Source organism: Montipora capricornis, chromosome 6, assembly GCF_036669925.1.
Source record: "Montipora capricornis isolate CH-2021 chromosome 6, ASM3666992v2, whole genome shotgun sequence".
In the NCBI taxonomy this organism is placed as follows: domain Eukaryota; kingdom Metazoa; phylum Cnidaria; class Anthozoa; order Scleractinia; family Acroporidae; genus Montipora; species Montipora capricornis.
The window spans coordinates 71,009,048-71,024,047 of NC_090888.1; the positions used below are offsets into that span (position 1 = coordinate 71,009,048).

Sequence of the window (15,000 nt, forward strand, 5' to 3'; positions counted from 1 at the left end):
TTTGCGGACAGTACGTCGATTGAAACCACATTAGCAGGCCAGTCTCAAGCCGACCTGTCTTCAGATAGCGTCACTTCAGCTGTGAGCAGCCATGTCAGTAGCCTCACCGGTGCAGGTACAAGAAATGATTCTCTGCTTCTGGGTCCCGACAATGTGCAACCTAAACAAATCTTTACTAGCGTGTCAGTAAATCTTAGTTCCCGGGTGGGTTCCAAAATTAAAGCTAAAATCTGGGCTAACGAATATGTGGAATTTGGGGCCTTATTAGCCTCCACCCCTCAAATCGATAAGTATGCGTTATCGATGACCCCCTCCTCTGGGCTATCAAAGCAGCCGCGGCTGACCCTTGAGCCGTATCACGCCACAAAAAAGGTTTCCAACATACAACAGTGGGTTTCGGCGTTTAACATTTTTGTCTCGGTCTATACTGAGCGATACCAGAGTGAAACCCCGCAGTTGATGAAGTATTGCGAGGTAGTCCGTGACATTGCTTTGTCGAACGGGGATTGGCTCTGGTATGACGAACAATTTCGTTATCTGAGGCAATCTGCACCCGATAAATATCCATGGGATCAAATACATTGGGAACTTTGGTTGAGGGCCTCAGCTAATTTTCGGAAATCACAGTCGATCCCCAACAAGCCCCAAACCTCGACACGCCAGCGTTTTCGTTCGAATTTTTTCCCACGAGGCACGTGTTGGACATTTCACGCCGGAAAACACTGCCAAGGGTGTCAGTTCGAACACGTTTGCTATAAATGTGGAGCAAAGCACCCAGCAATTCAATGCTCAATACAAAGCCCTCAACAGCGGTATAGTGGAGTTAAACCAAAAGGAAACTCTACTCAAGTATCAGGCCCTTCACAGCCCGCCAGTAACCCCCGTAAGGGTGGACAGGCTTGAATGCCTCTTACACTGTTATGAGCAAAACAAAAAGCATTTTCTTGTCGATGGTTTCCGTTGTGGCTTTCGTGTTAATTTTGTTGGTGATCGGCTTCCTTTTCAATCTCCTAATCTCAAAAGTGTCCTCGCCCAACCGGAAATTGCTAGAATGAAATTGCGCAAGGAATGCGACGCAGGCCGAATTGTGGGTCCTTTTAAAACTCCCCCTTTTACGAACTTTCGTACGTCTCCCTTGGGCGTTGTACCCAAGAAAGACCCGTCTGAATTTCGTTTGATTCATCATTTATCCTATCCCAAAGGAAATTCGGTTAATGATGCTATTCCTGACTATTGTTCCTCTGTCAAATACGCATCCGTTAGTGATGCGATCACAGCCATTAAAGCCATCGGGGAAGGTTGTTTTTTGGCTAAAACCGACATCAAGTCGGCTTTTCGTATTATACCAATTCATCCTGCCGACTATTCCTTGCTAGGTATGAAGTTCGATAACTTGTATTACTTTGACCGGTGCCTCCCCATGGGTCTTTCTTCTTCATGCAACATTTTTGAAGCTTTTAGTACCGCATTGGAGTGGTTGTCTATTCATCACCTGGGTGCCTCATCTGTTTTGCACATATTAGACGATTTTTTGTTTCTTGCTAAAACCAAAGAACGGTGCGAGGCCGACTTGGGCAAGTTTATTTCTTTATGCCATCATCTAGGAGTACCTCTTGCTCCGGAAAAAACCGTAGGCCCTGACACAGTATTGCAATTTGCAGGCATTACCCTTGATTCGGTGAGAAGAGAAGCGCGTCTACCTGATAAAAAGCTTCAAAAATGCCGCATGCTCTTGCACAATTTTTATAAACGTCGCACAGTGAAGCTAAAAGAACTTCAATCTTTAATAGGCTTACTAAACTTCACTTGTCAAGTTATTGTCCCGGGCCGTGCTTTTCTTCGTCGCCTGATCGATCTTACCAAGGGCGTCCGACAGCCACACCACCATATTCGTTTATGTAAAGGCTCGAAACAGGATCTCCTTTTGTGGATGCGGTTTTTAGACGAGTTCAACGGTAAATCATTTTTCCTCGAAGATACATGGGAAACGTCGCATACCCTTGAGCTTTATACCGATGCAGCGGGCTCAATAGGCTTCGGGGCTGTCTTTGGTAAGCACTGGTTCGGCGGCGAATGGCCGGTTACTTGGAAATCTTATAACATTGCAGTTTTAGAGTTATTTCCTATTGTCCTCGCGATACACATTTGGGGACATTTAATGGCTGATAAGTGTGTAATATTCTTTACTGATAACGCTGCCGTTGTTGACATTATCAATAAGCAGACGTCCAAACATCGGAGTATTATGGTGTTGATCAGGGATTCTACCTCGCATTTGCATACAATCAGAGGTCACGTGAGATAGCAAGCATGTGATATCCGAGCTCAGTGCGAGTTTTGTTGTCCGAGCAAACAGTCGTGTTACTCTCTGGTAGTGCAGTTTTTCGTTTTTTCAGACTTTTATTACGCCCTTCGATCATTATGGCCGGAGGGAAAGACGCATCCAAACCTGTTAGCGAAGAGCAGTTATTGGAAATCCACCCGGACGAAGACAACGGCGAAATGTCCGGAGAAGATGGATCGAACACCAGTGCCATGTCGTGCCAGGCACAAGCAAGCGACTCGAACGTTTCGTTGTCGCAGGCTGATGTACAGCTCCTGTCGTCAGCAATACTCACTTTGTCGAAGAAAATAGACAAATTCGAGGACCTCCCTTCTCAAGGGAAAGGGAAAGGCAAAGGAAAAAGGCCGAGGGATGATCGAGAACAGCAACACGATCTTCCCGCCAAAAAGCCCGCGAAGGACAGCTCGAGCTCCTCGAGCGCTTTAGAGAGCGAAGACACCGAAGATATTCAGGCTCTCATGAACAAAGTAGCGGGGGATGACGGCGATATTGATGAGGAAGACGATGAAGAGGAGGACGATATTCTGGCGGATTTAGAGAAGGAGTACGCCTCCGAAGACATGACGGGCAAAAATATTAACAGCCCACAGCTCGCCAAACTTCTTAGCAAGATGTTTCGCAACCGGCTTCCAGACAAATTGCTGAAAGAAAAACTTGAACGCCAAGCTAGACCGGAAAATTGCGAAACTGCTAAACCCACAAGAGTTAACCCGGGCATTTGGCGCAAGCTTCGCGAACCCACTCAGAAGCGGGATTTGCAGATGTATGAGATTCAACAAGCCCTCGTTAAAGGAATTATTCCAATTGCTCGCTTGACTGATCTGTCCATGACAGATAAGAAAGGCTTAGACCAGGACGGGGTTAAACAGATCAAACAATTTGGTCTCGACGCCTTATCCTTACTAACGCATGTAAACTACGAACTTAACATGCAACGGAAGCAATTGATGAAGCCTGATATCGGCAGGGACTATGCCTCTCTCTGCTCACCTCACGTGCCGTTCACCGACTGGCTGTTTGGAGATGACCTCCAGAAACAGCTGAAGGACATCGGAGATGTCAACAAAATTGGTGCCAAAGTTCAAGGTCACAGAGGTCCTCACAGGCCCTCGACTGGCTATGCCAATAACAACAACTCTAAAGGGTCTTACTCTAACCGAAACAATTCAAAAAACTCGAAGGGCCAAACCTTCCGGCCTTGGCGACACAAGGACCACCAGAAGTCCAACACCAACAACAAGAGGGCAGCTCAGTAGCCCAAACAGTTCACACGGTAAATGCTATTTCAAATTTTGTTGCTGGTAATATAGCTAACCACATCTCCAGCTGGAGGTCTATTACCACAGACCCAAGCATCCTTGAGATTGTTTCAGGCTATTTCATTGAATTTGAAAGCATACCATCTCAGCCAGCTGTACCGCATATTACATTTTCTAAGGGCGATGATCTCATCATTGCTGGAGAGATAAATAAACTCCTTGAGAAAAGAGTAATTAACAAAACTACTCACTCTGACAATGAATTCATATCCACTGTCTTTACTCGGCCCAAAAAAGATGGGTCTCATCGACTAATTCTAAATCTTAAACAGTTGAATGGATATGTCACATATCACCACTTTAAAATGGAGTCTCTCCAGTCAGCGGTACAGCTACTTAAGAAAGATTATTGGATGGCGGTTTTAGATCTCAAGGATGCTTATTACTCTGTGCCTATAAACCCCCAGCATAGAAAATTTCTCAGATTCCAATTTAAAGGATCTCTTTACGAGTTTACTTGTTTACCTAATGGGCTCTCATCAGCACCTAGGGTATTTACAAAACTCATGAAACCAGTGTATGCAACTTTAAGGTCAAAAGGATACCTTATCGTAGGGTACATTGATGATATCCTTTTGTTGGCAAAAACACCCCATGAATTAGCCCAAGTAGTGGCTGAAACAATTGCTCTGCTTAAATCACTGGGATTTACAATCCATGAATCAAAATGTGTCACAACACCAAGCCAGGTTGCCAAATTCCTGGGGTTCTTCCTGAATTCTAAGGACATGATCATTTCTATGATTCCAGAGAAAGCAGCCATAATCAAATCTAAGTGTCTCAATCTAGCCCCGCTCAAAGGACCTATTCCAATTCGAGATGTGGCCTCTGTTGTGGGCCTAATGGTGTCAGCATTTGAAGGGGTCCAGTATGCCCCCTTGTTTTATAGGTCCCTAGAAAATGATAAGACATATGCTTTAAAAAGCAATGGATGGGACCTTGAAGGGAAAATGACACTCTCCCCTCTAGCGACACAGGACCTTTCATGGTGGATCACCAATGTTGATCAACTTCCCAAAGCAATCATGCCTAAGCCAGCCGATCTAACTCTCATGACTGACAGCTCCCTTAAAGGCTGGGGAGGGGTGATTGAGGGTTCATCATGTGTGGCTCGTGGCAGGTGGTCACACCAAGAATCCCAGCTGCATATTAACATATTGGAGTTGAAGGCCATTTTGCTAGCCTTGCAGGCTCTCTGTAACCATATGCAAAATAACCACATAAAAATCTTATGTGACAATACTACTGCCGTTGCATACATTCGTAATATGGGAGGTACAAAATCCAACGGCTGCAATGATATTACTAGGGAAATTTTTATGTGGTGCATAGACCGAAAGCTAACACTATCCATTTCCCATTTACCAGGGAAACTTAATACAGAGGCAGATAAAGCTAGCCGTGAATTCAACAATAGTAACACTGAATGGTCACTAGACCAAACGGCCTTTACTGAATTGAAATCAAAGTTGGGTGAGCCTGAAGTCGATATGTTTGCATCTAGACTAAACCACAAGACGCCTCGCTATATAGCCTGGGGCCCAGACCCTGGAGCAGTAGCCATTGATGCCTTTACTATAGATTGGTCTAAGTATAACCTAATCTATTGTTTTCCTCCATTTAGTCTCATCGGCAAAGTACTTCAGTTCATTCAAGAGAGCAAAGTAACAGCCATTTTAGTTTACCCACATTGGCCAACGCAGTTCTGGTACCCACACCTGCTTCAGTTAATGAAATCTCCTCCAGTAACAATCAAAATGCGCAAGAAGACTCTAACATTGCCTCATCAACCAGACAAAATTCACCCTCTCTTCCCCAAACTGCAACTTCATGGATGTCTTGTGTCAAGTCATCATTAATTGATCAAGGTGTATCAGGAGAACCTTTGAACACTATTTTGGAATCATGGCGTTCAGGGACCCGTAAGCAATATCAGACATATGTTTCAGCGTGGGTTAAGTTTTGCAGTAACAATTCTGCCAGTCCAATGAACCCAACCTTGCAACAGGTTTTGGAGTTCTTTTCTCTTCAGTCAAAAACTGTCGGTTACAGTGCTGTGGCGACTGCGCGGAGTGCATTGTCAAGTTTCCTCAAAATAGATGGCATAAAAGTCGGAGATCACCCACTAATTTCGCGGTTCATGACTGGTTTATTCAACCAAAAGCCTGCTCTGCCTCGTTATACTGAGACTTGGAACCCACAGATCGTACTCAACCATTTGAAAACTTATCCAACTACTGGAACTTTGTCTCTAAAGCAACTCACTCAGAAACTGGTCATGCTTATGGCACTGCTCTCAGCACAAAGAACCCAGACTCTCCAAAAGTTATCCTTGGAGGATATGAGTGCAACGCCTGGAAAGTATACATTCCATATGTCCTCTCTCTTAAAGCAAACCAGAGCTAAAGGTGGTCAGAATAGACACTTATTGCCTATCAATTTTACCAGTTATAATGCGGATAAAAGACTTTGTGTTGTTGAACTTTTGTCAGCTTATATTGAAAGGACAGCCCCCCTTAGGGGAAACTCTAAGCAGCTGCTGGTTTGTTATGCAAAACCTCACGGACCTGCGTCTAAGGACACAATATCTAGATGGATACGACAAACTATGAAGGATGCAGGAATTAATACCTCAGTGTTCAAACCCCACAGCACAAGGGGTGCAGCAACGTCGGCCGCTAAAGCCGCAAATGTACCTATCCATGAGATTATGAACACTGCTGGGTGGCGCTCAGACTCTACCTTTGCAAAATTTTATGATCGCCCTATCATAAATGAAAATGGCTTTGCAGAGGCCATCCTGTCAAACACTTAGTTTTCTGCATTTGAAACTTTGCATGTTTTGATACTTGTCCCAAATTTTATTGTTTCGTTGGTTTACTTGAGCAACTATGGTTTTATGTCATGTAAGGAGTACCATTAAATACATGCCATGGTGTTACAGTTGTTTTATGCCTGTTCATTTTGGCTGTGGCTTTGAGCTTTGAAATCTCACGTGACCTCTGATTGTATGCAAATGCGAGGTAGAATTGGAAAATTAAACGAGACTTACCTGTAAGTTGAAGTTTGATTGAGATTCTACCGTAGCATTTGCAGGAATGAGGAGGTCACATCCCACCCGCCCTTGGGCCCTTGTGCTCTTCACATTGACCTCTTTTCCTGTACCATCAAAGCCACACCAAACTGCTTTGAAGACTGAGCTCGGATATCACATGCTTGCTATCTCACGTGACCTCCTCATTCCTGCAAATGCTACGGTAGAATCTCAATCAAACTTCAACTTACAGGTAAGTCTCGTTTAATTTTCCAATTTAGTGCTAAGTTGCCTCAGACACAATGTATTATTTCACGCAAAACACATTCCCGGGTTTTACAATACTCGCGCCGATTACATTTCACGTTGTCAGGTAGCAAAGTTCAAGGAACTCTCACCGGATGTAGACCAGAATCCAACCACAGTGCCCGACAACCTACTGCCCAAGAGTTGGTCTCTAACTTGAGTGGCTTGTTGAGCTCAGCATTAACTAAAGGATCCCAGAGATCGTATCAACGCGCGTGGGCCGTCTTTCGTCAATTTTATGCTCAATTTTACGGGTCCCCTAACCCCACGTTGCCATTATCTCCTGTCTGTCTTCCCCTTTATATTTCATATCTTTCTTTCCGAAAATTGGCTTATTCTACGATAACTTTACATCTTTCTGCCATTTCTTACGCTCACAAACTCGGAGGATTTTGTGATCCAACCAAATCGTTTTTGATACAAAAATTATTGACAGCCTTAAGTCGTCAACGACATTCAGATATTCGTTTGCCCATCACAAGACCAGTGTTGCATGAGCTCGTCCGGTCCCTCGAATACACTAACTCTTCGGCTTTTCAACGCACTCTATTTTCAGCCATGTTTCTTACTGCTTTTTATGGACTTTTCCGAATTGGCGAACTTTCGACCAAGAGCACCCGTTTTGCGTGTTCAGTTGTCCAATACCGAGATCTGCAAATTTTATTGCGTGATGGCGACCCATGCACGGCTAAGATCACTATCACTGATTATAAACATAATCCTGACCACCGGCCATTTGATATCCTAATTACTCGGGATGATTCTGTCATCTTTTGCCCCGTTAAAAGCCTTCTTAAGTACTGCGAGGTGCGAGGTACTCGACCTGGCCCTCTTTTTTGTAATTCGGATCAGACACCTATTACTGTCTATCAATTTAATACCGAGCTTCAGCGTTGTCTCCAATATTGCGGTTTAGACCTTAGTCGATACAAAAACCACAGTTTTCGCATCGGGGGCGCGTGTCACGCTGCCGACAAGGGTTTTTCTGATGCGCAAATTAGGGCTCTTGGCCGATGGAAATCCGACGCCTTTAAGGTTTACCTTAGATCTGAAAGTATCAATGCCAATTGACTTAAGTTTGAAAGTCTTTCTCCTGTATTTCGTACGTCCTGACAGCTCCGTAGGTCAGACAAGGGCTGCTATGTTGCTGTCCTTTCCCGTGTAGCCACTAAAGTAGGACAGTCAGGGGCTGCTACTTTGCGGCCCACTTTTTAACTTTGCCGTATATAACCAGTTCTCCAAGTACATCGAAACCTATAAAGGACTTGCTATAATATTGCTTTTCTCATTTGTAATATTTCATAACTGGAGGTTTACTGAAGTCGGTCAGACAGGAGCTGCGACTTCACTTTCCTCCGTTCATCCTTATGTCACCCTTTAAATCTCGATGTTTACTTTGTCCAAGCCTTCGGCTGACGGTGCCATCGGTCAGGCGGGGGCTGCGGCTTTACTAACTCCCTTAGGTCCTTAAGTACTTAACTTTTTTGGTTTCTTAATTCGTTGCACGTGCTCTTAGATTTTTTATTGAAGCCGGTCAGGCAAGGGCTGCGGTTTTACGCTTGCCTGTTAAGACTACACAGGCCTGTCGCTAGCAATTTCTATATATTATTAGCCACAGCATAATTCTCATAATTCTCGTGTTATCCGACTTCTTTCGCCACGCTAACTCTGCTTGTGCTTGGTGGGGCTGCCACAATCGGTGGCATGTGGCGTCTTTTTCGCCCCACCTTTGCTGAACAATGGTAATCCTGTAAACCACAATTAAGTGTCCTGGATCAAATTAAACACGCCACATGTGTGGCCAAATTCATCCAATTAATGTGTTTAGCTTTATTGCGCATTCTTCAGCAAACTAGTGCGACTTCAAGCAGAGTTAGCGTTTCGTAGAGTCATGCCTCGATATAAATATTCTTTTGTTGGTCCACCAACATCAGCTCCATGTTCACCGACAAAGTTCACATGAAGAAGTTTAGTCAGATCTAGTCTTGGGTCTTTATAAATGCGCATCAGCTGCATGAGCAGTGATATTTGCATCCTGTTTACTGAAATAAACTGAGTGCTGCTTTGGTGGGAAACCACTTCGTCGCAATAAGAATTGAAGATCTCAGCTGCACTTATATCTGTGCTGCATATGGTTTCCTGTTCAGGTCCTGTACAACAAGAAATAGAAATGTTTCAACTACTGTCTGCTCTTGGCTCAACCCATGTTTTTTTTTACCCATCCAGTTTTTGTAGAAAGGATCCATGCTCCACCCATGGAGGTTCTTTTGGTACCAATCTTCCACCCCCTCCTTCCCCCGCCCAAAAAAACATTTTCTACTAAAATGCCTGGTTATCCCTCCCCCTCAGAATCTCTACTGACCCTATTGGAAAAAGGGTGTTGCTACTGCAACATGTACTTCTAGAGTCACAGATTAGAAAAAAAATTAAAGTAAACATTTTGTAATAACCATTTTGCTTCTCCTCCGAAAACCCTGCAATGATAGGTTGCTCTTTGTCACCTTCTAGGCTATCTGAAAGTGAAAAGAGGAGAACATATGAGAAATATTCCTAAAGCTTTCTCCCAATTTCATTTTCCCCTAAAGAGTTTGGCAAAAACACCATTTCTAACTGACCGAGTCACTGTGTGGTCCCTATCTAGGTAAATTAAAAAAACCTACAGTGTGTTACAAGTCAACCACTATACGGAGTTTCATTCCCAATGGTAACTAGTTACAGCTTCTTACGTTTAGGCATATGAAAAAGCACAAAGTTTGGAGTTTCAAGGTTGCAACCGTCCAGGTATACAATTGTTTCCGTTGCGAATATGTTAAACAATGATTTAGATGAATCTATCCAATGTATGTTCTGAGAATTTGTTAATAAATTTGTTAATTTTATCATATCTAATTTGAAAGAAATCTTGGGGCTTTTTGCTATCAATACCTTCATCGATCCAGCCACCCAGCTTAGCCACTGCCTCGCTCATATCCCCTCAAGAGGACTCTCACGCTTGTTTGCACTGCTCTAAGTCGTGCACTGGGAACACTTCATTCAATACCATCCATGGCTCCTGCATAAAGTCAGAGATTAGTCCAAATCCATGAAGGAAATGATGATGTGCTTGTTTCATGGCAACATAATAATATTTGTTACTGGCAAGCCTGTTTAGAAAGAGACATACCCAGGGAAAGTATTTCGTGAAAACCTAACGATTGATTGAATAAAAGTGCCCAGATTATCAACACTGGAATCATGTGTTTTTGAAATTTATTGTTCTTTATTGTTATGATGATGATGATGGTATTATAAATATTATGGGGTATAGTTGTTGGTTTATCTCTGACGACAATCAGGCTTACCTTGCTTGAGGTAGTACATGTAGCTGCTGAAGTGACTTCGCTGAAAATAAAAGTTCAGTACATGCCATGTAAAAGTGTAGTCAAACTAATATCGTGCAGTGTTTTCAATAAAATTTGAAGTAGGCAGCTGGTTCAAGTCTATTAGCCGACTGCATCAACAAGGGCCGCTAGGCCCCTTCTTTTAGGGCGGTCTGGGGCCATGCTCCTCCAGAAAATTTTGAAATCTGGGCAACAAATTGAGTACAAAGATAAAGGAAAATTTCTTATCAACAGCGACGTGTGCAGTTACATGTACGCGCATTCTTTTGATACTTTCCAGCCAAGAAAGATTTGTGAAACCTTTTCCAAAGGAAAATTAACGATTTAAAATTTATATGACATTTCGACAACTTCATGTCATCATTACTACCAATTTCAAGCTGCCGTGATCGGCAAACTTTTTCGCGCGTTTTTACAAGCGCGAATTGAGACATTTCGGTTTGCCTAGACCAACCACGATAATTTTGTTAGGTCAACATGAGAAATCAGTCCCGTCGAACGGTAAGAATATGCCATTTTAATCTGAATGAACGAAAAGCCTTAACCAGTGAAACTGAACGAAATATTTACTGTTTTAGTGGAAAACAAGTCTTGATGCGACGATTACTCAATAACAACCTGTTTTGCATAAAGCGTCTTGATATGTTTGCGGACGTAACTAAACGTAATTGAATTACGTAAAAAAAACGCGACGGTTGGTCTAGACAAAAATGCTGTTCACTGTAGCTCGAAGACGGCAGTATCAAATCTGACATTCTTTTTGAAATTGAGGCTAAAAAAAAGCACATTTAAGAAAATCAAAAATGAATTTTACTTTAGGTTGGAAGGAATCCTTCAATTGATTCAATTTAGGGGGAAAAGTAGCCGACTTTTCTGAGCAAAGTAGCCGATGCTTTTTGTTAGCCGTCAGTGCTTATTGAAACCCCTGATCTTGAGTAGCCAAGTGTATTATGCACATCAGCTGCATCCAGTTCTTATTTTGTGTCTAATAAATTGTCAGTGCTGCCTATCAAAGCAGGATGGCTACATGTGTTATATTTTACACATTTCTCCTGGTAGGCATTGTACATTAAACGTCTTATAAAATTATTAGAATCAAGGGTTCTGTTTGAAATAAAGGTGAGTTTTGGTTTGCAGCGATGCACTTGCATTGGAGATGTTCATTTTGACTATTGACACTACACATTCACAGGACCAAGTAGTTTGCGGGTTTGACAAATTTACGAACACGTATTTTTTTTGGTTTGCAGTTAATGAAGATGACGTTGTTTCTCATACAATTTTATACAGCCATTCTGAAATGGAACCTTACAGCAAGAGCATTTTTTAACACAATTTTGTTTTGTTCACAGCATTTACCCTGGTGCATGTTGCTGTTGCACTTTGGCTTCGCATTCCTGAAAATCTGCAACCTACAAGTACAATAGATCTTTTAGAAATTTAGCACATTCCAAAAATATATTATCATAAAAATCACAATTGCATTCTCATATCCTCTTGGCTATAAACTGCATTAAAATAACGCATGGCTCATTGTAAAGCTCACAGAGGGTATCCAAAAAAGCTGACAAACGCACTTACGTTTGGTCCATCATCTCTGTCAACTTTACCTGTGAAAAACAAAAACTCTGTTGACTTTTGAACTCTGTACTACATTACATTTTGTTACATGTAACTTACAACAGCATTGTGTAACTGTTATTTTCCATCTTGAATGCAAAAACCATGTTATGTGCAAAGCAGCAACTGTTAAATGTTAAACTACTTGGGAAAAAATATAACTCTAAGTAAACTGTTAAAATACATGCAGCACTGTCATAAACACCCCAGTAAACAATAGAAATGTATAACCTTATGATATGTTCAAGCTATAGGTGTATCCATACATTTCTGGTTATTATCCCACCTTAATATTACTATATCCAGGATGCAAGATGATTTTCAAAACATTTACCTTGAGGGGTTCCACCTCGGCATTCCTGTTGGTGGTTTCTAACCATTGCCATGGGAATACAGAGTCCACAATTCACACAATCTTCCTTTGGGGTAAGTCCAACCTGCAAAAAGACGTTAAATTTTATTTTCATTTAGTGTACATTTCATGGTCAGTTTTTGCAAAGAAAAAAAACCCATATTAACAAATAAGTTAATTACACTGGTCCCTTAGTCAAACGTGAAACAAGAACACCATTTTCTGTGGTGCAACTATGAGTAACGGCTATTGACTGCATAAGTGTCACTCACCTCTTGCTTCAAAGGACTCTCGTCTAAATCTGTCTGGAGAGGGCGGATGTAGGCCACAGCCTGACCAAAGCGCTCCCGCAAATGTGGCACTGTATACCCGAAGGCTCCAGGATAGAGTAGAGACAATTGTCTCTGTCCACCTCCTCCTCCATCAGCACAGAGAAATTCGAACCCCCCAGCTACTTTAGGAAAATGATTTTCCAGAGCTGTACTTAGTTCTTTGTGGCTTGCATTCTTTTGAACTGAAAGTCGTGCCTTTCCAAGACCAGCATCTAAAAGTTTATGAACCCTGGGCCTTGAGGGAGTAACATTTTCATCTTGTCTTGCCAAGACACAGAAGTCGTGCGTCCAGGTCTCCTTGGGCGTAAAAGATGCTTTGGCTGGAACATATCCAGTCATCTTTTGCCTCTTAGGGGGCAGAGTAAATTGAGTAGTTGTGCAGGATGAGCACATCCCTGGAAATCTTCTCCTGCAAAGGAACAATAAATTCAACCAATTTAGATAAGGCAATATCAAGTTAATTTCTTGATCAAAAGGGCAACTCACTTGTACTAAAACGTCCTCAAATAAAAACCCAGGTGCACACTGAATATGCTTGCATTCATGGGAAAGTACCAACATGTTGCTGGCGAAATGTTAAATCACACAGTAGTCATAAAATTCAATCTTCCCAGAAAATTCAATTTGTGACTTTGAATTCGTTTATGGCTTGATGGTTTTGAAGCTCATCTTATTCAACACTGATAATTTGAGTAGATATCTACAGGGAGAACAGATAGATGTCATCACTGCCAAGAAGACTGCTGATGCTGTTGTTAAGACACTGAGCAATTGTCGCAATGAAGAGAGCTTTACTCTGATGTGGTCACATGCTGATGTTATAGCGCAAAAAATCAAAATAGGATCGAGGGTACGCAATTTACCTTCAGAGATGCCAAGGTGCCTCGAACCAGACCATCACGCCGACTTCAGAGCCTTACTGGTGAGACACCTGCTGCAGCGAACGACAGCTCACAACAGACGGCAAAAGACCACTTTCGTATCACAGTTTATTACACAAGTATTGACAAAGTCGTCAGGAATTTCAATCAAGGTTTGAGGGCAATGACCAGGAGGTTTTGTGCGCATTGGGCGAAATCGTATTCAGCCGTTCTCTAAGCATCAACAACATCCAAACTCTATCAAATTTCTATGGCGTGGATAGCGGAATGCTATCAAGTGAGAAGTCAATCTTTGAAAACTACGACTGCGGGAACCTATGCCAGAGAAAAAACGTAGCCGTGATGGTAAAGACCATACATCAAAATGGTCTCCATGACATTTTACCTGTTCTATATAAAGTTGCCTCCATCCTGGCCACAATTCCTGCAACCTCGTGCTCTGCTGAAAGGTGTTTCACCGCCCTTTGCCGCATCAAGACATTTTTAAGATCTACAATGGGACAAGACCGACTTAGCACTATCGCCGTTATTAACATTGAAAGAGAGTATGCAAACAAGACAATGCAGAATGACATGCAAAGAATTATTGACATATTTGGGCGTCGAAGTAATCGTTCTTCATACATCTCAAATGGGTAGGTTTTACCTCTCACTTCATGGTTTTGTATTTTAGAAATGTTGATCTCGATTAACCGAATATATCTGAACTATTTTGAACGCCCGTGCTCTCACGGTATGGCGATGAAAACTTTACGTCATGAAAGAATCATCTTGTGCATCTGTGACCAACAAGTTTCATTCGGGCAAATTATGTTCAGTCCCCCCCAACAAAATTTTTCCCGCACGCCGAGGATCATCCCAGATGTTCCACCTCTGCTATCAGCGAGTGACTTCCAAGATTTAAGTACAGTGGTAAGCCCACTGCAGGATGATGATAGTTATGGAATTAATGTGTATTTAAATGCTCGCCAATTTGTGAGAGAAAGAATCTCCTCTCAATGATAAGTATTTCATTGTTAATGCCACTTTTTACCTTAACTGCAGAAATTCTTGTGTGCTCATCGGCTAACGTTATTGGTTGAATATTGTAGGGAAACACAAAATATGCTATTGTGCGATGCGCGCGCATCATTCTGGTTGCTGTTAAGGTAAAAACGAAATTGACACCAGTTTGTAAGTGAAATTTGTACTGAAATTGACCATGAAATACGTCATCACATACATGATAGAGTTGTGTGTGGATCAGCTATTCTCTATTTTCGAATTCCCCATAATACACACTGTCTGACCCCCAAATTTTGCATAAACCATTGTTTTCAAATTCTCTTGGAAAAATGCAGTGTCCCCAAGAGCATTTGAAAATAATAGTTTATGCAAAATTTGGGGGGCAAACAAAGTGTATTATGGGAAATTCGAAAATAGAGAATTGCGT

General features: G+C 42.2%; 3 protein-coding genes across 4 annotated transcripts in view; 1 reads left to right on the top strand and 2 right to left on the bottom strand.

Annotated features, from left to right (window-relative positions):
* The window catches only part of LOC138053651 (uncharacterized), a 1,646-nt gene extending 243 nt beyond the window's left edge, over positions 1-1,403 (top strand). Inside the window, exon 1 of the mRNA XM_068900250.1 lies at positions 1-1,403. This exon is cut by the window's left edge and continues 243 nt beyond it. Coding sequence (XP_068756351.1) covers positions 1-903 — 903 coding nt within the window. The 3' untranslated portion in view covers positions 904-1,403.
* LOC138053647 (G2/M phase-specific E3 ubiquitin-protein ligase-like) overlaps positions 1-13,111 on the bottom strand; it is a 17,647-nt gene extending 4,536 nt beyond the window's left edge. Inside the window, exons 1-8 of one of the 2 annotated variants that reach the window (XR_011133235.1) lie at positions 12,628-13,111; positions 12,338-12,440; positions 11,965-11,993; positions 11,743-11,795; positions 10,345-10,384; positions 9,929-10,055; positions 9,454-9,516; positions 9,078-9,153 (exon numbers count right to left, since the gene is read on the bottom strand). Coding sequence is in view for 1 of the 2 variants with exons in the window: in XM_068900244.1 (XP_068756345.1) it covers positions 8,907-9,153; positions 9,454-9,516; positions 9,929-9,971 (353 nt within the window). In the remaining variant the exon portion in view is untranslated. Of the gene's footprint in view, positions 1-8,906; positions 9,154-9,453; positions 9,517-9,928; positions 10,056-10,344; positions 10,385-11,742; positions 11,796-11,964; positions 11,994-12,337; positions 12,441-12,627 lie in introns of those variants that run through there. The other variant, XM_068900244.1, reaches the window with a different exon arrangement.
* A 1,862-nt stretch (positions 13,112-14,973) lies between these two features.
* Positions 14,974-15,000, bottom strand: part of LOC138053646 (G2/M phase-specific E3 ubiquitin-protein ligase-like) — a 13,864-nt gene continuing 13,837 nt past the window's right edge. The window contains exon 11 of the mRNA XM_068900243.1: positions 14,974-15,000. This exon is cut by the window's right edge and continues 874 nt beyond it. The gene's annotated coding sequence lies outside the window, so the exon portion shown is untranslated.